Source organism: Sarcophilus harrisii, chromosome 1 (genome assembly GCF_902635505.1).
Source record: "Sarcophilus harrisii chromosome 1, mSarHar1.11, whole genome shotgun sequence".
Taxonomy (NCBI): Eukaryota; Metazoa; Chordata; class Mammalia; order Dasyuromorphia; family Dasyuridae; genus Sarcophilus; species Sarcophilus harrisii.
In genome coordinates, this window is record NC_045426.1 from 696,302,866 (window position 1) to 696,326,670 (window position 23,805).

Sequence of the window (23,805 nt, forward strand, 5' to 3'; positions counted from 1 at the left end):
TTTGTATTGGCTATGAGCTATTAAAGCCAGCTAGGTGAACAGAGAGCCAGACCTGGAGGCAGGAGATTCATCTCCCTAACTTCAAATCTGGTCTCAGACACTCACTAGCTAGGCAAATCACTTAATCTTATTTGCCTCAGTTCCTCCTCTGTCAAACGAACTGGAGAAGGAAATGGACAACTAGTACCTTTGCCCAGGTGGAGTCACAGAGTCAGACATGAGTGAAATGACTGAATAGCACAAGGTATTAACTTGAGGTTAGTTTTTTCCATATTCTTGTCTAACTTTCTTATCGGTTTTTTTTCAAATAGGTCATGCATTTATTAAGTACGTACTGTGTGCTAGGCACTGTGTTCAGCACTGAGGGATACAGAAAAGGTAAAAGACAGTTCTTGCCCACAAAAAGGTCAGTCTATGATTATAATAGTAATTGTTGTTGTTGTTTGTCCTTCATTTGAAGAGGACCATGACATAAGGGAGGTAAAGCCATGACATGCAAGTGAATTGGATTTAAGTCAGGGACGGCTGTGCAAAGTCACCTGCTTCACTTTTCTGTCAAGAGCCGTCTGGGTCCAGTGGCCAGATGTAGATCAGGACAACTGCAGAGGGTTGTGCATGCGATATGGAGATCTTGGTCTTTTTAAACTAAGGCCTTCAGGTCTCACCTCAGTGAGGGATAGGTAGCAGTTGAGGCAAAGACTCTTCTCTTTCATCTATCCAACCCCCCCCCCCCATCCCCCAATAAAACTAACTAGCTAACTAAATCTAGGAGGGGAGGATCTTCAGAGTCTCTGGTCAAAGCAAAATTGACTACATTCAATGTGAGTTAATCAGGACCCAATGACCAAATGGGCCTTGGCCTAGGACTTATTGGTGGCTAATGAGAATCAGATTGATTTTGGTTTAAGACCTGGTCCTTCTACACCCACAGATCACGAAAAATTTTTGTACCAAGTATACATGTTAGATTAAAGAAATTTTATAGTGGTGATGGAGCGCCATGAAATTAATACTTACAATCCAAATTCTGTAAATTTACACTTTTCTGTGTGTTTCAAAAACAGGTATGTACCATTTGTACTGAGCACACCATAGAATGAGAATTAGCCAAAGTCCATTGATTTTAATATGTGTTTTGATTTATAAACAAAATTATAGTCTTTTCCTGCACATTTTTTGGAAAATAATTGCATAAGAACTTATTATGCATCTGCTTCTAGATACACTGTGTAAATAAAAGTTTAATTCACACAAAACCCAAAACAAAACAAAAGAAAAACCTGGTCCTTAAGAAAGAAATCTGGCCAATAAATCCCAACTGATGATGACAGTGATGGTGATGCTGCTGGTGGTGGCTAACATTTGTAGGTGTGCTTACTATATGTCAGGTACTCTGCTAAGTGCTTTATAATTATATTGTCATGTGATTCTCAAAATACCCTGAGGGATAAGTGCTATTATTATCCTTACTTTATAGAAGAGTCTATTGAGGCAAACAGGTTAAGTGACTTGCTTGGGGTCACACAGCTCCTGAAGCCAAATTTGAATCTGTCTAATTATAAACAAATTAAAGAAACTTGGAAAAAAATTCACAGCAGATCTATGGATAGGAGAAAAAGCCATAAATAGTAAGGGATAGAAAGTATCATAAAAAATAAAAATGAGTCATTTAAATTAAATGCAACTTAAAAGTTTTTATACCAATCCAACAAAATTCAGAATAAAAATGAAAGAATTTATTGAGGAAAAATATTTGCAGCAAGGTTTTTTTTTTTTTTTTTTTTTTTTTTTTTTTATGAAGGTCTCCTTTTCAAGATAAAAGAGGAACTGATTCAAATTTGTAGAAATAAAAATAATTCTCCAATTAATAGATGATTTAAACATATGGAAAGCTGCTTCTCCAGAGAAAAACCTCAAGATATCTATAACTATAACTCCTTCCCCTCAATTTTCCACTACTAATCAGAGAAAAGCAAATTAAAGCAATTCTGAGATTCTATGATACACACCATTAGGATGAACAAAAGAGGAACAATGACAAATGTTGGTGGGTCCACAGAAAGTTGAGGCCCCATTGGTAGAGCTGTAAGTGGGTCCAACTCTCCTGGAAAGCAGTTTGGAATTTATATATGTGTGTATGTATTTATATATATATATATATATATATACACACACACACACACACACACACACATATATGTTACTAAACAGCGTATGTCCTTTGACCTAGCTTTACAACTGCCAAGTGTATGCCAAAAAGGTATCAAAGAAAGAGGAAAAGATCCTTTATGTACAAAAATATTTATAGTAACTCTTTGTGGTAGCAAAAAACTGGTAACTATAGGGCTCCCCACCAACTGAGGAATGTCTGAATAATTAATGGAGTGCGCTATTGTGCTATAAGAAATGAGAAAATAGAGGACTTCAAAGAGATATGAAAAGACTTAAATGAATTCTCCCAGAGTGAAGTAAGCAGAACTAGGAAAACAATTTACACTCTAACATCAATATTATAAAAATAAACAATTCTGGAAATGTGTATGAACTTCCAAAGAATGAAATGAATAGAACCAAGAAAATAATTATACACTAACAATAACACTGGAAATGCAAACATCTCTGAAAGCTGTAAGAACTATAATCAAAGCAATGACCAGTCAAGATTCCAGAGGACCAATAATTAAGCAGACAATTCTATTTCCTGACAAATGGATGATCCATTTAGGGGGCAGATCGAGATTATCACCACCACCCATCTCTTAACATTTGTATGTAGCCTACAAGGGAATTTGTTTTGCCTGTTAGGACTTTATCTTTCTTCACTTCTTTGGATGGATAGGAGGGCAAAATGGAAAGAAAATAGATTTCCAGTAAAAAAAAATTAAAAACAGAGAGGATGAGGAGGTGCTACAGTTAGATATTGGTTCTTGTATTTACTTTCAGAAGAGATCATTATTGTTAGTGTTGCCTAATTGTTTTACTTTATTACAAGAGAGAGACAGAATGGGAGTAACCTTGAGATGTTTACATTGTAAAAACAAAAAACAGTTAATAAAATTAAAAAACAAAAACACAAATAAGTCTGTCTAAGTGGGTGAAAGTAAATACAGTGAAGTCCTTCCCTTCCCTTTATAAATGAACAGATATACTTTGTATCTGGTGGATAGAAATGGATGGAAATTAATTCTCAATAATACTCAGGTAAGCACTTAATGATTTGGCAGTAAAATAGTCTCCATATGAATATAATGGGATAATTGGCTCTTCCTGCAACCAATTTAAGGAGGACTGAATAGTGGTTCCAGAAATCGTCTTGTTGTAGAGGACTGGGGAAAAAAATCTGGAGTTGATATGTTGAGGGAATCACCAAGAAATTGATTTTGGCTCAGTAACTTGTATACAACAGGAACTAAGTAAATGTTTAACTCAATTTTGAGTAACTTTTGTGAGAAGGCAGAATATGATTTTTAAAAATAAGTTTATTCTAGAATGAGGGGGTCTTAAGGAACTCTATGTATTGTCAGACATGCTACATGCTTCTGCTCTCCTATTCTTTGTGATAAAGTATAACTCTCTGGGTAGTTTAAAGGAGAGAAGAAAATTTGGAAATAAAACTCATGAAATAAAAAATGAATCAAAAAAAATTTTTAAAGCTTGATGAATTATACTAATTGAGGGGCTTCTTTTCATTTCTCCAAAGTCCTAAAACCTTCAGAAAAGAAGGGCTGGGAGCTGAGGAGAGAGCGTGAGGACGATGTTGATTATTAATTAATCTTTAAAATGCTCACCATCACAATCTTGGAAGAGTCAATCTAGTCATTTTTCAGTCATGTCTGACTTTGTGATCCCATTGGGGGTTTTCTTGGCAAAGATACTGAGGTGGTTTGCCATTCCTTCTCCAGCTCATTTTACAGATGAGGAAACTGAGGCAGGCAGGGTTTAAGTGACTTACCCAGGGCAACACTGGCTAAAAAAAATCTAAGTCCCAGTTTGAACTCAAATCTTTCTGACCTACCTAGCTTTCCTTTTTTCAAGACTATATTGTTTAAAATAATTAGCAAAAGAAGGGTTTGGATTTGAACAGGCTTACTTTCATTTCTATATACTAAAGTATGCTATGTTAAAAATATTTTCAAATCAATTACTGCACACTATATTTAAAAGTATTGTGCATATAAAGCTAAAAAAACCCAAATTCCTAAATAATTAATGTAACAGATCAATATTTTCTTTTTTTCAAACTGCTTAACTCAAGCTATTTATTAGTTCTAAAGTAGTGCTATAAAAACTTCTTGGCAACTAATCTTTAAATGGTATATATAGTCCATCATCAATGGATGAAGGCACATTTATTAAGTACCAGCTGTGTGCCCTAGTACTGTGTCAGGAGCTAGGAATATAAAGATAGAAATGAAAGAGTCCTTATCCTTGAAGACCTGATATGCTCTTGGGGGAGACATTTATTAGGCAGATCCAAAAGGCAGGAAAGACCTTTAATAGGTGACATTTGTATTGAACCTGGAAGGAAATGAGAGACTTTAAGAAGTTAAGGTGAGGTGGGAAAGCATTCCAAACATGGAAGACAGTGGATGCAAAGGCCTAAAGGTGGGCGATGAAGAATCAGGTGTGAGAAAGAGGTGAGTACAGTTATACTGCAGTGTATAAAAGGGAGTAAGATGTAAGGAGAGATAGGAAGGGACTGGGTTGTAAAGGGCTTTCAGTGACCAAACAGAGGAAATTTATTTTATCCCAGAAGTAATGGGGAACCACTGGAATTTGCTGAATGGAAGGGTGGCCCAGTCACTATGCACTTTAGGGAGATAAAGATACTTAGGCAACTTTGTGGACAAGAGATTAGAGATAAGGAGATTAATTAGGAGGATATTGTAATAGTAGAGATGAGATCTGATAAGTGCCTAGAACTTCAGTGGGAGCCTGGGAGTAGAAAGAAGAAAAGCTATAGAGAAAGAAGCAACATGATTTGGGAACTGACTGAATCTATGGGGTGAGTAGAGGATGGTACTGAGGATCTAAACCTTAATCAGCTGGCATAGTGGATTATTACTAAGCCTGTAGTCAGGAAGATCTGAATTCAAATCTAGTCTCAGATACTTCCTAGTTATGACCCTGGGCAAGTCACTTTAATCTGTTTAATTTCCTCAACTGTAAAAATGGAGATAATAACAGTACCTATCTCCCAGAGTTTGTTGTGAGGATCAAATGAGATAATATTTGTAAAGTATTTAGCAAATTCCTGGTGTACTAGGTGCTTAATAAATGGTTATTCCCTTTCCATCCTTTGGAGCCTTAGGGAGTAATAGGAAAATGTTGCATATGGTTGCATTCTGAGATAGAGATAATGAGTTTTGTTTATAATATATGGGTTTGAAATACCTGAAGAGTATTCAGGTTGAAACGTCCAAGGGGCATTTGATGATGTGGGACTGCAGGTCAGGAGAGACACTAGATATGGGAGTCAGTTGCATAAAGGTAATTAAACTCATGAGAAGGGCCAAGGTCATCCAGCTAGAGAATACAGAAAGAAGAGGGCCTGGGAGACATTCCTGATTAGTGGGTGTGCCATGAATGATGAATCAGCAAAGAAAGAGAAGGAGTGGTCAGACCAATAGGAGGAAGCAAGAGAATCTTGAAAGTCCAGAGAGGAGAGAATATCCTGGAACAGGGGGTGTTGGACGGTGTCAAAGGCTGTGGGATGATGATGATGATGATTCAGAAATAAAATACCATTAGATTTCGCAATAAAGAAGTCATTGGTAACTTTGAAGAAATCATTTTGGTTCAGTCATGTGCTTGCAAACCATATTGTGAAGGTTTGAGCACATTGGAAAATTAGTCTAGGTGGTTATTGAGGCAGAACTAGCAGGAGTCAACATTTGGTTCAAAACAAAGAAGAACTTGCCAATCAACAGAAGTGATTCAAAAAGGAACAAATGTGCTCTAACCCGACAAGAGTGAGTTTCCCATATCAATGATTATGCTAAGTGACCTCTAAAATTCCTTCTAAGACCAAGCTTCTATGATCCCATATTTATTTAGAATTTAAAAGACATGCATCTCTTAATGTCAATATAGATGTCATTTATTATTATTATTATTATTACTACATTAAAATAATTTGATCTAACCTGTATAATTACAAATCAGATCTCTTGAGAAATTCAACGACTTTGAATCAACAATTTGACATGAAGAGAGTGAGGGAGATGCTAATTGAATTATGCATTTGAAAAAGCAGAATTGAATCTTCTCATAATTTCACACTGAGTTTTTATCCAATTAACCAGAAATGAAGAAGTGATATTAGAATAAATGAATGCCATCTAGTAGTTGCATTGCAGACGACATAGAAACAGAATGTTACACATTAAAGACTAATTCTGATACTACCCTCAAAGTGCAAAAAGGAAAAAAATACCCTCCCCCTTTTCCAGACTCAGAAAGGTTAAGCAATTTTTTTAAGGTCACATGGAAAGCTTGAGACAAAAACCAGGAATAGAAACCAGGTTTTCTGTAATCCCAATTTGATTGTTTCTCCATTAGTGGTTGCTAAACCCATTTTAGAATTATGGGATTCGTGTAGGAAAAGAGTTGCCAAAAAGGAATGATATCTTAAGCATAGAAACTTACTTTTCATAGTACTTCATACTGAATATAACTAAAATAGGAGTATGGGAATTTTTTTAACTGCTTTGGCTTCCATCTACACAAAGTCTTAAGCAATTGAACAAAAATCAACTCTGGACCTTTCCTTTCTAAATATTCATGTTTTATATAGTATAAACTACACTTAAAATTTTTACAACTTAATTTTTTTAAAAATTTGAATCTTTAGTGTCATGCAGACACAAATGCAAGAAGCCAGGAAATCTGGTTGGCAATGATCACAATAAATATCCAATTAGAAATTTACTACTCAGTATTTTTAGTTCTGATGCACATTATTTTGACTTTACAGCTTTTGAGGGTGGCTAGGATATAGTGTTTAATAAGTATTTATTAACTTATTAACTGAGTGACTGGAAAAACCTTGGGGGAGATTATCAAGTTTGATCACTACCATAAGTGATTGTCCAACAAATATCTGTTGATTAAATAAATTGATCTTTACATTCACAATTACAGTTTAAGACACTGCAAACACCTGGTTAAAAGGTACTAAGTTCACATAATGCATTATTCATGTTTCTTGCTTAGTGAAGTTTTGAGAAAAGTGAAAAGTTGTATGAAATGGAAACAAACTCTGAACTATAAACTAGATCCAAATAGCTGATGTTACCCTAATGCTCTCCCTAGTCAACTCTGTTGTGATCCCCTAGCTTCCTTAATTGTTATTATCGTGTTGTTCAGTTGCGTCTGACTAGTCATAAGCCCATTTGGGGTTTTCTTGGCAAAGATATTAGAGTGGTTTGCCATTTCCTTCTCCAACTTATTTTGCAGATGAGGAAACTGAGACAAACTTGCTCGGGGTCACACAGTTAGTAAGTGCCTGATACTGGATTTGAACTCATGTTCAAATGTCTTCCTAATTCCCAGCTCAGTGCTCCATCAAATATCACCTTATTATAATAAGACTTTGTTCCAGATTCTCTCAGCTGTGGTTAGTGTTCTTCACAAACATTTTTTCCAATCACTTCTATGCAAAGTTTCTCTCTTAGTAAAATGCTAGTTTCTTAAGGACAGGGGCTACTTCATTTTTGTTTTAGGATCTTTAGAACTTATCATTGTGTCGGGCACAAGGTTAGTACTTTAAAAATGCTTGTTGAATTAAAGAAAGGTAAAAAGAGTCCCAGAAAGTATATATTTGTTTTCTAATGAAGAAAAGGAAATACATTAACCTTTGTTCCATCTTCAGGGTCTTCTAGTCAATTAGGCTATCAGTTACATAGAAGGTGCTGTTTGGGGATTTCCTTGTATCTCTGAAATCAGAGATTCAGTTCCTTTCTCTAGCCCTCTGACCATTTAAAATGGCTTGATTTGTAGATAACCTCATCTACCTGTAAATGGAGGTTAACAGTCCTTTCCCAAATGGGAGAAACATTAAGGGTTATTTCCAACCATTAGAAATGTTGACTCTGGCTTCTGATAAGCAGAATAAACAAACCCCTACCCAGAATGGGACTAGTTTTTACTCTCTTTCCCTGCCTTATAATGGAGTAAGGCAGTTTTGAATTAGAAAGAATGGCACATATGAGATAGGACAATACTCACCCAGAATTTTGCTTTCAAGATATTTGGGAAGAAAAGATTAACACAGCAAACAACAGTATGATATAAAACAATATATAATTAAATGCTAAATGTGTGCTATAAAACTATAAGGATTAGACAGGTTCAAAGGAGAAAGTGAGTTAGGAATCCTGGGATAGTTAAGGAAGACACCATGAAGAAAGATTGATACCCTTTGATCCAGCAGTGTTACTACTGGACTTATATCACAAAGAGATCTTAAAGGAGGGAAAGGGACCCACACATGCAAGAATGTTTGTGGCAGTCCTCTTTGTAGTGGCCAGAAACTGGAAACTGGAATGCCCATCAGTTGGAGAATGGCTGAATAAATTGTGGTATATGAATATTATGGAATATTATTGTTCTGTAAGAAATGATCAGCAGGATGGTTTCAGAAAAACCTGGAGAGACTTACAGGAACTGATGCTGAGTGAAATAAGCAGGACCAGGAGATCATTATATACTTCAACAACAATACTATATGATGATCAATTCTGATGAACATGGCCTTCTTCAACAATGAGATGAACTAAATCAGCTCCAATAGAGCAGTAATGAACTGAACCAGCTACACCCAGAGAAAGAACTCTGGGAGATGACTATGAACCACTACACAGAATTCCCAATCCCTCTATTTTTGTCCACCTGCATTTTTGATTTCCTTCACAGGCTAATTGCACACTATTTCAAAGTCTGATTCTTTTTGTGCAGCAAAATAACTTCATGGACATGTATACATATATTGGTCAACTTGCCATCTGGGGGAAGGAGGAGAAAAGTTGAAAAAAAAGGTTTTGCAATTGTCAATGCTGAAAAATTACCCATGCATATATCTTGTAAATAAAAAGCTATAATAATAAAAAAAAAAAAGAAAGATTGATGCATGATCCTTTAAGTATACATTGGTGTTTGTTTGCTGTTTTTGTTTTTGTTTTATTCAGAGGATCTTTTAAAAGGCAAGAATGAGAGATGAAGGGAAGGAGCAATATAAGTAAAAGAATGGAGGTCAAGGATCATAGAGTCATAGATTTCAAGCTGAAATAGGTCTTAGAGGTTGTCAAATCCAACCTGGTCATTAATGATTTACTAAGATCAGATATCATCTAAGTGTCTTTCTGAGGTAGGATTTGAGTCTGGATCTTCTTGTTTTCAATTTAGGCACTCTATCCACTGCACCAGTCTATCTTAATTGAAATAAACCTTTGTGGACCAAAAGGGAAGTAGATCTGATTGGAGAAGAGGCACTGTTGAGGGATAATGTGAAATGTAGTTAGACAGGTAGGGTAGGGTCAGATTATGGACTGTCTTAAAGCAGGCAAGAAGTTAAGAATTAATGTAGTTAGAGGAAGAAAAAAAAAGGATACTAAAGATTTTTGATAAAGACGTGACATCACAGGAGGGTGTTTGAACAGTTAATTGGGCTGTGGTAAAGCAGGTTGGATTGGAGGGCAAAATCAAGGAGGGGGTCCAGAAGATAAGGTTAGTATAAGTGAGAAGAGAGAGTATTATGATAGATGGTTTGTGAGAGACAATTAGAAAGAAATGGTGATGGGATTTGGGGCTGATGGGAGTCTATAATGAGGAAAAGCATGGGACTAGTCAAAGAGGGCTCCATGGGAGTGGAAGGTGGGCAGTTCAACTGCTTGGAATTCAGTGTGACACAGAGGGAAAAGAACTGAATTTGGAAGGGAGCACTCCTAGTTCTGATCACTACATATGTGACTTTGAGTAGGCCACTTGACTTCTCTGGGCCTCAGTTTCCTTATCTTTAAAATAATGATGATCCTGGTGAAGGCTAAGGACCTTTCAACTCTAAATGTGGAGAACTCAGGAATCTTTGAACTTTAATGCCATTCTCGGAGTCCAGATCTCAGAGTTAGCTAGCTGTATAACAAGTTTTAGTGTGCTTATCACAAATGAGGTAACATTTGTAGCACTGAAAAGCTTGTAGGAAATGTGATTGATTTCTCTAGATTTTTAGAGCTAGGGGAATCAGAGAGATCATTTGATTCAGAGTCCTTATTTGACATCTTGAGAGATTATGTGACCTGCCCAGGGTCACAATGTGTATCTCAGTAGCAGAGCCAGGGCTAGAATTCAAGTGCTTCACTCTGGTTCAGTTTCACCAACTGAGTTTTGCTCCCTCCCCCAATTTAGGCAGGGCTTGATTGGCTCATTCTAAGAGCTAAGGACTCAGTTGAACATAGGTGGGGGCCACTTTCCATAGGCAGGTAAGTTGCAAACATAAAGACGGAACAACCTCCATAGGGACTTTCATAGTGAAAGCAGAGAAGGTGCCTCCCCTGTCTTGTTGCCAGCCTAGTATTTATTTCCCTTCACCTCCTTAGACTCAGCAAAAAAAAAAAAAAAAAAAAATGTTACCTGATCTGTGAGATCTTAGGAGATACCCCTAGTTTTAAGCCTGGAAAGTAGCTTGCTAGTGACCCACTTCAGAGGAAAAATAGATAGCTACCATTGAAATGCACAGAAAGGATGAATATAGAAAATATACAGCACTTGTATACTTCACAGAAACAGCTTACTAGTTTTTGTTTAGCTATCAAATGAAAGAATCTTTACTTAATTAAAAGTGTCAATTCCTAAAATGCAATTTGATTACTGCCAATTCTTCCAATTTATTTATTCCTTAAACTTGAACAAAATTTCCTTTAAACAGAAAACTGATTCCTGTCCCCAACTCCTATATTATTGTTCTATAAGAAATGATCAGCAGGATGATTTCAGAAAGGCCTGGAGAGACTTACATGAACTGATGCTAAGTGAAATGAGTAGAATCAAGAGGACATTGTACACAGCAACAAGATTATGTGATGATCAATTCTGATGGCTGTGGCTCTCTTCAACAGTGAGGTGATTCAGGCCAGTTCCAATGGATTTGTGATGGAGAGAGCCATCTGGGAGAGAAAACTGTGGGGACTGAGTATGGATCACAAGGATAGTATTTTCACTTTTTGTTGTCGTTTGCTTCCATTTTGTTGTTCTTTCTTATTTTTTCCTTTTTGACCTGATTTTTCTTGTGCAGCATGATAATTGTGGAACTATGTTTAGAAGAACTGCATATGTTTAACATATATTGGATTACCTGCCATTTAGAAGAGGGAGAAAAAATTTCGGAACACAAGGTTTTTGCAAGAGTGAATACTGAAAACTATGTATGTGTTTTGAAAATAAAGTTTTATTTTAAAAATGACTATTCCACCACCTTCTCCAGGATAAAAGTTAGTACAAGAATGCAAATGAGACTTGTGGGTAATAGAAAACACATCTCTTTCTGGAATCATTCTCTGATAGAGTTAGTGAATAATTACATACAAAAAGATGTGAGACAAAAATTAAAAAAAAAGACAGGAACAATATTTTAAAGTCTTATGAGTCTGCTGGTTTGGTTATTGCCTTTGCCAGTGCTAATCACAAATGTCTACAAGACTTGGGAGATAATCTTTGGGAAATATTATCACCGCCCTCTCCCAGGAAAAGAAGGAAGGAAGGAAGAAAGGAAGAAAGAAAGGAAGAGAGAGAGAGAGAGAGAGAGAGAGAGAAAGATTCCTCACTTAAGGCCAATTTGGTGGTGAGCTTATCCATATTAAGCTACACTAGTTCTCAGACATAAGACATGTAAGGTTTTTCCTAGATCTGCATATTAGTACTATTGTTGTTAGCTAGTATTTATAATAGTACTTTAAGATTTACAAAATGCTTTGTATGCATCATCTCAGTTAATCCTCAAAATAGCCTGGTGAGGTAGGTATTATTATATCCTCATCTTCCAGATGAGGCAAAGAGAAGAAAAGTGAGTAATATAGGGTCCCACAGGCACTAAGTATCCAAAGTATGATCTGAAGCCAGGAGTTCCTGGCTCTAAGTTCTGTGCTATATGATTCCACCAGCCAGCTGCATATTTGAAGGGACCTGCCCAAGTTTACAATCTGCTGACAGATACACTTCAAGGTCACTGCTAATCAATCCGTCAATCAATCAAAAAGTACTTAAGTACCTCCTAGGTGCCAGGCACAGTGCTAAGTGTTAGAAATGCAAAAAGCAGCAAAAGCTAGTCCCTGCCCTCAGTGAGTTTATAACCTAATGATACCAGAATGAAGCACAAAAAAACTATGCAGCCTCAATATTAGTGTTTCAAGAACCTGTCACTTTAGTGGGGTAAGTCTCCTCTCCTTCCATGTCTTAGTAGACAGTTTATAAGAGTTACTGTAATCATTTATATGATACACAACTTTGATTTTAGCTTCACAACAACCGTAACAGGTAAGCAGTACAAGTATTGTAGCTCCCATTCACAGGCCAGGAAAAGGCCGGGTGGTTAACTCAGACTGGCAGAGATGGCTTCAAGCTCAATGAATCTCAGTCAATAACTGTGGATGATCCAGAAATAGCTAACCAAGTGAGTTGAGGACATAACCAACCAAGTTGAGGACATAACAAATACTCCCTCTATCATGGCAGTACAAGCCCCAAGAAGCATCCCTACTGTCCCATGATACAGAATTCCCAGAATTGCCATGAATTTTGCAAAGGAGATCGATCTCTGTGGAACTGCATGAGCCAGGAATTGTATTTTAAGAAAACAATACAACTAACTAGGAAAATTGTAGAGTCATAGGATCATAGACTCAGAACTGGAAGGGCCCTGAGAAGCAATTAAGATAGACACCCCCCCCCATTTTTACAAATGAGGAAACTGAGGTTGAAAGAGGTAAAATGATTTGTGTCACTATCACATAGTGAATAAGATTACAGATTTAGACTTGAAGGGGCTTTCTTCCTAGAGGCCTCCCTCCTAAAGAGGTCTGACACTTGTGAATTAAGAAAGAGGCTTTGTGCCTTCCAAATTTATTAGAGTTAACAGTTTTCCTATAATCCCTTTCTCAATACTTATGGACATTGGTGATATTTGAAAAAAGAATACTCTTGAAATTTTAAAAATCAGAACCATAACTAGTTTGGGTTGTCTGGGGTCTATAGAATAGACAGGTGGCCATATTCTAATTAATGGAAGCTCACATAACAAAAACTGTAACTTGAGTGGAAAAGCCCACCAATTAGTTGCAAAAAGCCTTTATTAAAAGCTTACTATATGCCAGACAATGACCAGAGAGGGTCTTATGATCCTAACATGGAAACCAGCCCCACTACTTCTCTTCTTATCAAACACATTCACAAGAACTGAAATTTCTAATAATAACTACATGCTGTAATTCCCTCTTTGAGTATCTGGGCAGAAATACTGTATTTCCTCCATTAAACTTCCTTTTATGTTGCAACACCAAGAAGCTCACTTTCAACCTAAAACCAGAACAATCCAGGGTTGTAAATTTGTCTCTAGGAACAACATAATATGCATGATTTATGTAAATAAATGAAACTTGATGCTTCACATTCCCATTTAAAGTACTTTACCTGGTAAAAAAGGGGGATTTGTCTATTTACAATTGAAATGAATGAATCTTCTCCCTTCCCAGTTTGGTTTAGGTAACACATCTAGTCTATGCTGACATATGGCTTCAGAGGTTGGGTAAAGATTCCCTCTACTGTCCAATATGGGCAATCCAAACTTTGAGAACCATCTAGATTGAGCTTGGTCACAGTCAACCTGTGAAACAGAGGACCTGTCAAATCTTGATTATCCATGTTTCAGTGAGCTCTGTGAAGGGTCCCACAGATTTGTGGAGGATATTGAAGAAAATGGATCAATTATTTAAAGGGGGAAATATGCAATTTGGATGAGGGTACTCTAATCTTTTCAGTCAATAGGATCGTTACCTCTCTCCTTACTTCAGCCATCCTACAAAGCAACAATAATGGTTAATTCTGGGAAGTCCCTCGACACTACAAAAGCATCAACATTCAGCTTCTCCATAAACAGTTTCAAACCAACTTCCAGTTAAGTCTACTTTGGTAATATAAAACTGAAAGAGATACTCATATGATGGATGCTTCTCATCTATGAAGTGAGTGCTTCAGCTAATTTCTGTTTTTAAAGTCTTTCATAAACCTCAAGAAAATGTGCACAGAGACTATGAAAAAGAGGAAAACAACCGAGAAGACATTACATCTCAAAGATATAAATATGAAAGGGTTTTAACTTCCTCTCCCTGTGTCCTTGGAACAAACTCCACAAATCAGTAATGTCACTTGTCAAAATTTCTTGGGTGAAAATGCAAATGTAAGGCGAATTATACGTCACATTCCTGTCATGTGAAATCTCAAAATGGGCAAAACACCATCCATTTCTATGATATTAGCAAATTTCCTTTTCTAGGTATCAAATTAAAAAGGTAAATTGTTTTAATTTATTTAGAATATATATATATTTTTTACATTTGTAAATTCTTTAGAGGGTTTACTGTTTAACATCCACACTGTGAAAAACTTGGAATTGAAAAATCCTGGCTTTTTCTACTTTATTTTTATACACTGTATGTTCTCTCTCATTAGATTCCTTTAAAGTATGTACTATTTTTTGTTTTCCTTTATATCTCTATCCCTTAATACAGTGCCTGGCACATAGGAGGCCCTTAAAAAATGTTTATTGACTATTACTCTTTATTGGAATATTTGGTACTAGGAAACTGGTAGGAGATATTAAAAGATGGACATATTATTTCATTGGCATAGGGAATCCCCCAGATGAGGAATCTCCTGTCACTAACTGAAAGTTAGTACTTTTGCTGTAATCTACAATCCTCTAAAGAGGAAAGAGACTCATCCATTATGTGTTAGATGTAGGATTTGATCCCAGGTTTTCCTAGGATCTTTCTTTATCCCAATACCAATTACTATTAATGTATTGAAAAGAAACAATAACAACAAAATCGCATTACAAAGATTACGCTGTGAGAAGTAAATGTGACTCCCTACTCTATCACAGGCTTAGATTGCTGACCCTGCCTTTGAATTTGAAATTACTTTAGAAAATCATTCCATCCCCCCCCCCCCCTTTTTTTGGTTTCATTAACACTTTCTATAAAAGAAGTACAACACAATGAACCACAGCAAAATATTTTATAGGATGTCAGGGTTAAAAAAATGCAGTGTATTGGTATTAAGAAAAATGTTCCGACAAAGCTTTGCTTAATCAGTAGGTTTTAAAGTCCTATCAAAGTTATACGGAAGTACAAATATTTTCCAATAACATAAACTGTGCTCTTTTATGCATTAAAACTTTTGCTCTAACCTTTTTTTGATGAAATTGTGAAGTTCAGTTTGTGACACACAATTTACTCTTTTTTACACAAATAAAACAAAAGTGGGCAGAAATCAGATTTTTACCCTCCAAAAAGTGCTATCTGGTTAGGAAGAATAAAGAAATATGAGGAAGATATACATTTAAATAATTGCTCACAGATGGACTTTGATGTTCAGGGCATAACCAACCCGAAACTCAATAAATGGAAAACTCAATTGTTCTTATTCAGTAGTAATGTTAAGACATGACTCATACCTCAATCAGATTGAAATCTTAAACAGAAAAAATAAAATAATTACTTACTTGAGATTGTTCCATATATGTATATTCCTTTTTAATTCAAAGGATGGTAGACATAGTATTTCCCAATATTTTCTAATATAGCCAATAAAATCTACGTAGAAATTACTGTTTCAGAAAGAAATGGAGGCTGGGGGACCCGGGGAAGAGAGTATCTTCTTTATTAATGCAGTATAAAATCTGACTCAGTTTTGAGTTGCAAGAATGAACACATGCTACCAAGCATCTTCACCGAGAGAAAGGAAGTTATTACAAATGCTTAGTTTTCCGAATGAGTGTCAAAGCGACTACTTCCTGGTCATAGAGAGGACTTAAATAAATGTATTTGAAAATTAAGTCTTAAAAGTTAGACATCCTAGAAAGAAAATTTCCCCATCTCACTAAAATGCCATCATTCATTCTCCTCATTCTCTAGCCCTCACAGAAAATCAAACTTGTTCAAAGTCTCTACTGAAGAAATTTGTCAAATGTAACTGGCATTAAAAATAACCTAGATCAGGGCCACAGCAATGGGAGCACAATTTCGAACATCTTACCATTAAGGGCAAATTTACTTAGTTTAAAAAATTAATTTCGTTTCCAATGAAGAAATGTTAGAAAGGAGACAGAGAAATCAAATTTAAAGGATAACTCACCAGTTCTTTGGCACTGAAGGGAACTGAAATAGCTGCTCTCAGGGGCCACTCGTCAAACTGTTAAATGATTTCCCATTAAACACCGACCAAAAAAAATTACAAAACCAAACAAAACCAAAAGAAAAACAAAACAAAAACCCAGACAAACTCCACAAGGAACTCTTCTATAACCCTTATAAGGAACTACTGATAAAACAGCACCCTCTGAGAACAGTACTTTTCTATCAGCATTGCAAGCTTAAGTATTTCCTGTTACCTCCACTCCCATTGGTTCTCACAGGTGCAAGTGCCTATGGGCCTCTCATCTTGCCTTTCTTACACCAACCAACTAAAGGAGATTTAAGGCTGACCCAAGTCAAATCATTTTCTCTAGATGGCTAGGAAATACTGGCTTTAAATTGGAGTAACAAAGAATTACTTTAGTAATAATAGTAGCACTTTAGTAAATAGTATTAGCCAAAAAACAAACAAAACTCCCTACCTGGAGTGGCAACAAAGCAGAGAATGAGAGCTAGCAACAGAATGCCTAGTCGACCCAAGCACTAGAAAACACGATTCCTAGTTCATTACTCTTTGCCAAATGCCTTGATGCTAATGTGTTCATGAATTTTTTAAATAAAAAAGCCTTCCCTAAACAGAGGTTAAGAAAAGAATATACACACAATATGTATATCTATATTAGTGTATATATATACATATATATGTATATCTATATCTTCATATAGATATACATATATGAATATCTATATTTATATATCTACACATATATGTATATCTACCTATGTATATATATGCACACACATATGTATATATCTGTATATACACAGATATATGCATATCTCTATCTGTATGTACATATAATATATATTATACACACACATATATGTATGTCTATAGAAATTCAAGCAGCTAAGTGCAGAGCTTGCCACTAGAATGCACAGCAAGGTCAGCACCACAGACTCAAACTTTTCACTTATACTCAAGCTAAAAATTCAAATTCCTTTCCAGCACATAACATGTCAAATCAGAGTTCTCTGTGCTTAATTTCTCTTTCCCTCAAAAAACCGTCCGTGATACAGTGACATATGTTTCATTAGGGAAAAGGGAAAACTCACCATGAGTCACAAGTGACTAAATTCTTACAATTCTGGTTTTCAAATGTTTAAAACACACTCATCCATACAACTGAGAGCTAGCCTCAAATTAACATCAGAAGTTTGATTTGCCCATTTTAGGGGTCAATATGGGTGTCTTATTAAAAAAAAAAATACACATGTATTTAGAGGCACTACACTTATTCCAATTTTAATTTTAATTTTTATAATGACCAATTTAAACACGTGCTGCCAATTACTTTTTTTTTTTTTTTTTTTTGGAGAGCCAAAGTGACTTGCCCGGGGTTAACACAGCTAGGACATGTTAAGTGTCTGAGACCACATTTAAATTCAGTTCCTCCTGGGCCAGTGCTCTATCTACTGTGCCATCTAGCTGCCCCATTCCCAATTACTTTTTACTATGATAAAGTGATAGTAAACCCCAAACTAACATTGGAACTTTGTCCCATTTTCAGGGTCTTGTTAAAAAATATTGCAGCTAGATGGCTAAGTGGATAGAGCACCAGCCCAGGAGTCAAGAGGACCTGATTTCAAATATGGCCTCTGACTCATCTTAGTCCTAGCTGTGTAACCCCCAATTACCTCTCAAAAATATTTAGGGGGTACTACATGTGTTTCAATTTTGATTTTGATTTCATTAATGACTGATTTTAAAAGGGTGTGACAATTATTTTTATTTGAATCTATCCTAATAAATATTGTTCTCTTCCATCCTACCAAACTTTGCCAGAAGCTGAGAGTCAGAAGGGAACCTTAAGGTTGGTTATCCAGCTTAACCATTATTTGAATAATCGTTAATACTTCTCTTTATAGTAGCACTCAAATTAAAAGATTATTGTGGGCAAGGAGTTGTAGCTGGAAGGGTCCTTCAAGATCATCCACTCTGCTATTTACATAAGACAACACCAAAGTCAACAGTGGTTAATATATCCAAGAACACAGAGGCACCAAGTCAAGATTTGAATTTAGGTCCCTTGCAGCCAAACTCATTATACAATGCTGCTGTCTATTTGGCATTTGGCTTCCTCATAGAACAGAGATATCCTAGAGATTTTAAGTTGGAAGAGATACTAGATTCATCTAGGTTAACACTCATTTCATAGATAAAGAAACCAGGTGTCAGAGAAGAAAATGATGTGACCTAAGATAACATAAGTAGCAAGTGGCCAAGGCATAGGTATGGTGGCTGTGAATAAGCAGTGTCCCACAAAAGAAAAATGAAGTAAATGCAAAAACTGCTGAAAGAGAAAATGTAAAACCAGCAAGAACAGTATGCAAATAAGCCACATTCTTTCCTAGAATTTGGTTTCATTTCATTTGATAGGAAAAGGTTCATTTTAATCCAGGAAACAAAGGTTTTTTTTAAAAAAGTTCATCCACTCTGCTACAGAATATCTGAAGATTTAGCTTTTGTTAATGAGTTTATGTCTGAGCTATTTTAACCAAAGAAGAAATCTTGTTCCGAAAGATTTGAGTCTTAAACATAAGAGTCTTGGCCTCTAAGCCAAGTGGACAACCATTTCCAGATAGAAAGGCAAAACTTAGCCCAAGAGAACCTGACTTTGAGTGTCCCTCCTAAACAAGGAAAATAGTCTCCCAAGCTTGAAGAGTCAGACCCAATGCTCTTTCTACAAAAACACCACCCAACTAAGTAAACAAAAACAAATTCCAAACACTCAAGGACTCAAAGGTCAGTTCAGGGAAACTGGTTTCATTATTACTTCAAGCTTATAGTCCAAATAAGACATATTTTCATATACTCATTTTTCAATCAGTAAAATGAATAGTTCACGCCAAGGATTATTTCTCAATTCAAAGATTGGGTCTATGGTAATTATTTGTCCAATCGACAAACTTAAATATTGCTTGCTTGAAGGACCAGCAAAGGGACAGCAGAACAAAATTCTTTTGTTTCAAATAAATCCTTGTCCCAGGTGGCCCAGTGGATAGAGCACCATGCCTAGATTCAGTTCTAATCTGACCTGAGACACATACTAGCCATATGATCCTGGGTAAGTCACTTCACCCTGCTTGCCTAAGTTTCCTCATCTGTAAAATGAGCTGGAGAAAGAAATGGTAAATCCCTCCAGTAACTTTGCCAAGAAAACCCCAATTGGCTTGGACATGATTGAAAAAAATAAATACCATTGTCCATTTGATGTGTTAACTGCCCCTAAACTTTAGGTGACTAAAGGTACTGGTTCTCTCTCTCCCAAATCGCATGTTAAATCCCTTCCATCCATCATTTGTAGTCCAGTTGAAATGCTGTCTCCTCTGGAAAGCCTATCCAAATTCATGCTTTGCTCAGGTCCTTTCCTGACATCACATAACACTTTGTTCTGCAGCTCTCTGATGCGTTGATATGATATGTATTATACTTATTTAGTCATAATAATGATTATCATCATGACATAATACAGAAGTAATGTGACAGTGTTCACAGGACTGGGCTGGGGTCAAGATGAGAGAGGTTCAATCAAATTCTGTGTCTGATGCATACTAACTGGGAATGGCAGGGAAGAGGTAACTTTCCTATGCCATAGAATTCTGGCTAATTTATATACATGGACAGAGTTTTACATAAACATGAAATCATAGTCCTAATCCCCATCACTTTAAAAAAAAAAGTTTAATTAAATCAAGTATTCTGCTTTGATTGCTGTTATCTATGGTCAAGAATTCTCACAAATTCAAGTTATTCTCATTATTCGAGAATTATAACATCCACATGTTTAATGAGAGGAGTTCCACATGGATATTCAAATGAAAAGCTATTCCTTCCCATATTAACAGGGAAAGGAAATAAAATTGATCTCTTTCAAAGTATGCACTGATAATTAGGATTCTGAGCAATACAAAAAGTACAATGTGGGAGATTTCTGCCACCTACAATTCCAGTGGGGACCCAATCTAAAACAGAATCTAGATCTCAGCATAGAATCCTCAGGTTTAAAGTGAAGATTACAGAACTGTGCAAGCCACAAACACATTCTGTACCTTTAGATTAAATCTAAAGCCATATTAAGTTATTCTGAGTAACAATTTAGATACTATCCTCCCATAAGTGGAGGTTTTTGTTTAAGTTTCTTAACATTAAGTGGCAGCGTATCATCTGTAGGGGCTTCTACAGTGGATAGAGAGCTAGAATGAATCAAAAGGATGAATTCAAAATTTAATCTTTGTTTGATTTGATTTCCTTTCTGTGGAACAGGGATAATGATAGCACCTATCCCTCAAGATTGAAAAATGACATCCTCTTTGTAAAGTTCTTTGCAAACCTTAAAGCACTATTAAAATGCTAGTTATTATGATTATTATTATGGGTAACACCAATGACAACAACATGCAACAGCCTACTTGCACCCACCCAGAGTAAGTATGTAAGTATTGTATGTTGGGTGACTTTCAAGTTTGGTTCTTCGAGATCTAGTATTCTATTTGTAGCCTTTGGAGCTTAATTAGGAGGTTTGGCAGTACAAAGCTCATAAAGACATCTACAAACCGGAACAACTGGAAGACCTCAGTATCCAAAAGGAATTCCTTTTTCATTTGGACCCTACTTGGGTATTCTCCATGAGTGGCAAATATCTTGGGTGAACCCATGCACATTTTAGATATTCCGATGATATTTCCAATCTAAATCCAGGTTATTAAAATGAAGGACCGAAACCATACATCTTGCCAAATATGTGCTTGGAAAGATTCCTTATTATTATGAAACCAAAAGTCCACTAAGCCATAGTCTAGACTTGTAGTCTTGTCTCGATCTTCCTCAGAAACAGCAATGAAATCGATGGGGGCAGGAAGCCCTCCCTTATATGTTATATAAGACAATGAAAGTCATCTATAAGGAATGATCCTTCCCCCATAACCCTATCTAGAATCAGAAAGTTCTTCTTGCAGGCCTTGAGACAAGTTGGTATTTAACTTTCTCTTTAAGATTTTCCTGGTGCTCAATAAATGCACTTATTACAAGTGGGTTAACCAGGATTAGGGGTACAAACAAGTCTTTGACAATAATGAAATCACCTTCCTTAGCCTCACAAATGCAAAATATGATATTTTATTATTTAAATGAAGAGACTGGTCCAAGGAAGTAGATTGTTGACTTAAAAAACGTCACTATATGTCTTTGGTTTGCTTTGTAGTCCCATAAATATTTTGGTTTTTGGATTTAAAAATATTTTTTTCTGAAAAAGGATCCCTAGGCTTCACCAGATTGCCAAAGGGGTCCAGAGATCAGAATATTAAGAACTCCAGAACTAGCCCCTAGACAAGTTAAGAAGTAGCAGGGAAAGGGCAGCTAGGTGGTGTAGTGGATGGACCACCAGCCCTGAAGTCAGGAGGATCTGAGTTCAAATCTGACCCTCAGATATGTAACACTTCCTAGCTAGGCCACCATGGGCAAGTCACTTAACCCCAATTGCCTCAGGGGAAAAGAGAGAGAGAGAGAGAGAGAGAGAGAGAGAGAGAGAGAGAGAGAGAGAGTGAGAGAGAGAAAGTGTAACGAAGTAGCAGGGAAGGAGTCAATAGAATGGAAGAAGATGAAAAGCAGAGAGGTGAGGAGGGAGATGTGGGGAGATAGGATTGGACCTCCCAGGGTAGAAGGAGACAACACTAAATGGACTTCATTCCTAGGGATCTGGGAGAGAATGGACTCAAGAACACAAGCAAAGAAAGAAGGTTCACTCTATCCTTAAACTGGAGCAAAGCAGCTGACAGTAGGTGAAAAGATAGAGTTTCACATGTGCAGGGGGGAGAGGAGAAAGGGTAGTAGGCATTGGCAAGAGTGCCCCACTGGGAGTCAGAAGCCCTAAACTCCCAGCTCTGGCACCGACTCCCTGGGGGGCCTGGGTAAGCTATTTCCCCTCTTTGGGTCTCAGTTGTAAAATGAGAGGATCAGCTTAAATGACCCATAGAGTCCCTTCTAGCTTTAAATCTACGGTTTGCATTATAGTTTAAAAAAACGATCTTAACCTTTTCAGGCTGATAGGAACAGGAATGGTATACACAACAGCCTTCCATATTCTAGAAGCTCTTAGCTATCAAGGGATGATATTTCCCCTGAAACGTCTTTCTCCAGGTTCTTTCTCCCTGTTTCTTCAACTTCTCTTCCTGGCAAGTATATGAGATCCTTCTCAGTCCTGAAAGTTTTCCTTTGGAAGCCCCAGAGCTTGCCAATGACCTTCCTAAAAAGCAATGCCCCGAATGGAACACTACTCCATTTATTAAACATCTTCTCCCAGAGGGGAAGCCTATGGATTCTTTTGCCAGAAGAAATTATTTTGAATCCATAAAATAAAAGATTTATAGGACAACAAGGGAAACCAGTCATACATAGAACATTTTTTCAAGTCAACAAACTCCAGGTCAAGAACACTTACTTGGACTAGTGTCTTCATTTTACATAATAAAATATTATATTTTGCAAGTTTGAGACTAGGAAGCATGATTTCATTATTGTCACAAACTTATACCCCTAATGCTGGTTAACTTACTTGCAAATAAATGCATATTACTGGGCATTTAATATTTATCTACCAGAGACTGTAATCTCCTAATCCTTGATGCTATTTTTCCTAAGGGAGCCTGAAATTGGGTTTATCTCCACCCCCACCCTGCAGTCCAGCCCACCCCCACCCTGCAGTCCAGCCCACCCCCACTTCCAAGACAACAAATAAGCTCACAGTAAGTATTTAACAGAAGCTTGCTAATTGGCTGCTACCTGTCTATCACATACATTGTGGATGTACTGGCTTAATTGATGTTGGCTTGGACTCAGTTCCCATCTTTATTCTTTTGCATAGACATCCTATGCCTGAGAACCATCCTTTCCACATTTCTGCTTCTGAGAAGTCCTGTATTCTTTCAAGGTTCAGCTTAAGGGAAAGATGCCTGTTTTGAGACCCATTGTTGATAATGCTCTGTTCATTTATTCTACTTTACATGTGCATACATATATACCTACATATACACATATGGGTATGTATATACATTCTTATTCCCATTGCCTGTCAGTATTTATATTTGTTGTCATATATCTATATGTTGTCTATATATCTATGTATATGCACATATATACTGCATCTATATCCGTGATATGTGATTGAAGCTTAATAAACTCGTGCTGAAATGAAATGAGTGAAGAAGGAGCTATTGGGTTATGATTGATCTTTTGGGTAACTGGGGGGGGGAACACCCCCCGCCCCCCCCCCCCCACAATGGATAGAGCACTGGGTCTACAGTCAGAAAGATCTAAGTGCAAATTTGGCCTCAGGTATTTTTG

General features: G+C 36.6%; 2 protein-coding genes across 5 annotated transcripts in view; one reads left to right on the forward strand and one right to left on the reverse strand.

Moving 5' to 3' along the window:
* TAOK3 (TAO kinase 3) overlaps positions 1 to 21,569 on the reverse strand; it is a 223,019-nt gene extending 201,450 nt beyond the window's left edge. For 2 of the 4 annotated variants that reach the window (XM_031948691.1, XM_031948688.1), the window contains exon 1: positions 19,665 to 21,569. The gene's annotated coding sequence lies outside the window, so the exon portion shown is untranslated. Of the gene's footprint in view, positions 1 to 16,404; positions 17,025 to 19,664 lie in introns of those variants that run through there. The other 2 variants (XM_031948690.1, XM_031948689.1) reach the window with 2 other exon arrangements.
* Positions 4,576 to 23,805, forward strand: part of LOC116420840 (MAGE-like protein 2) — a 28,120-nt gene continuing 8,890 nt past the window's right edge. Inside the window, exon 1 of the mRNA XM_031948672.1 lies at positions 4,576 to 4,637. Within this exon, the coding sequence (XP_031804532.1) occupies positions 4,576 to 4,637 (62 nt within the window). The remainder of the gene's footprint in view (positions 4,638 to 23,805) is intronic.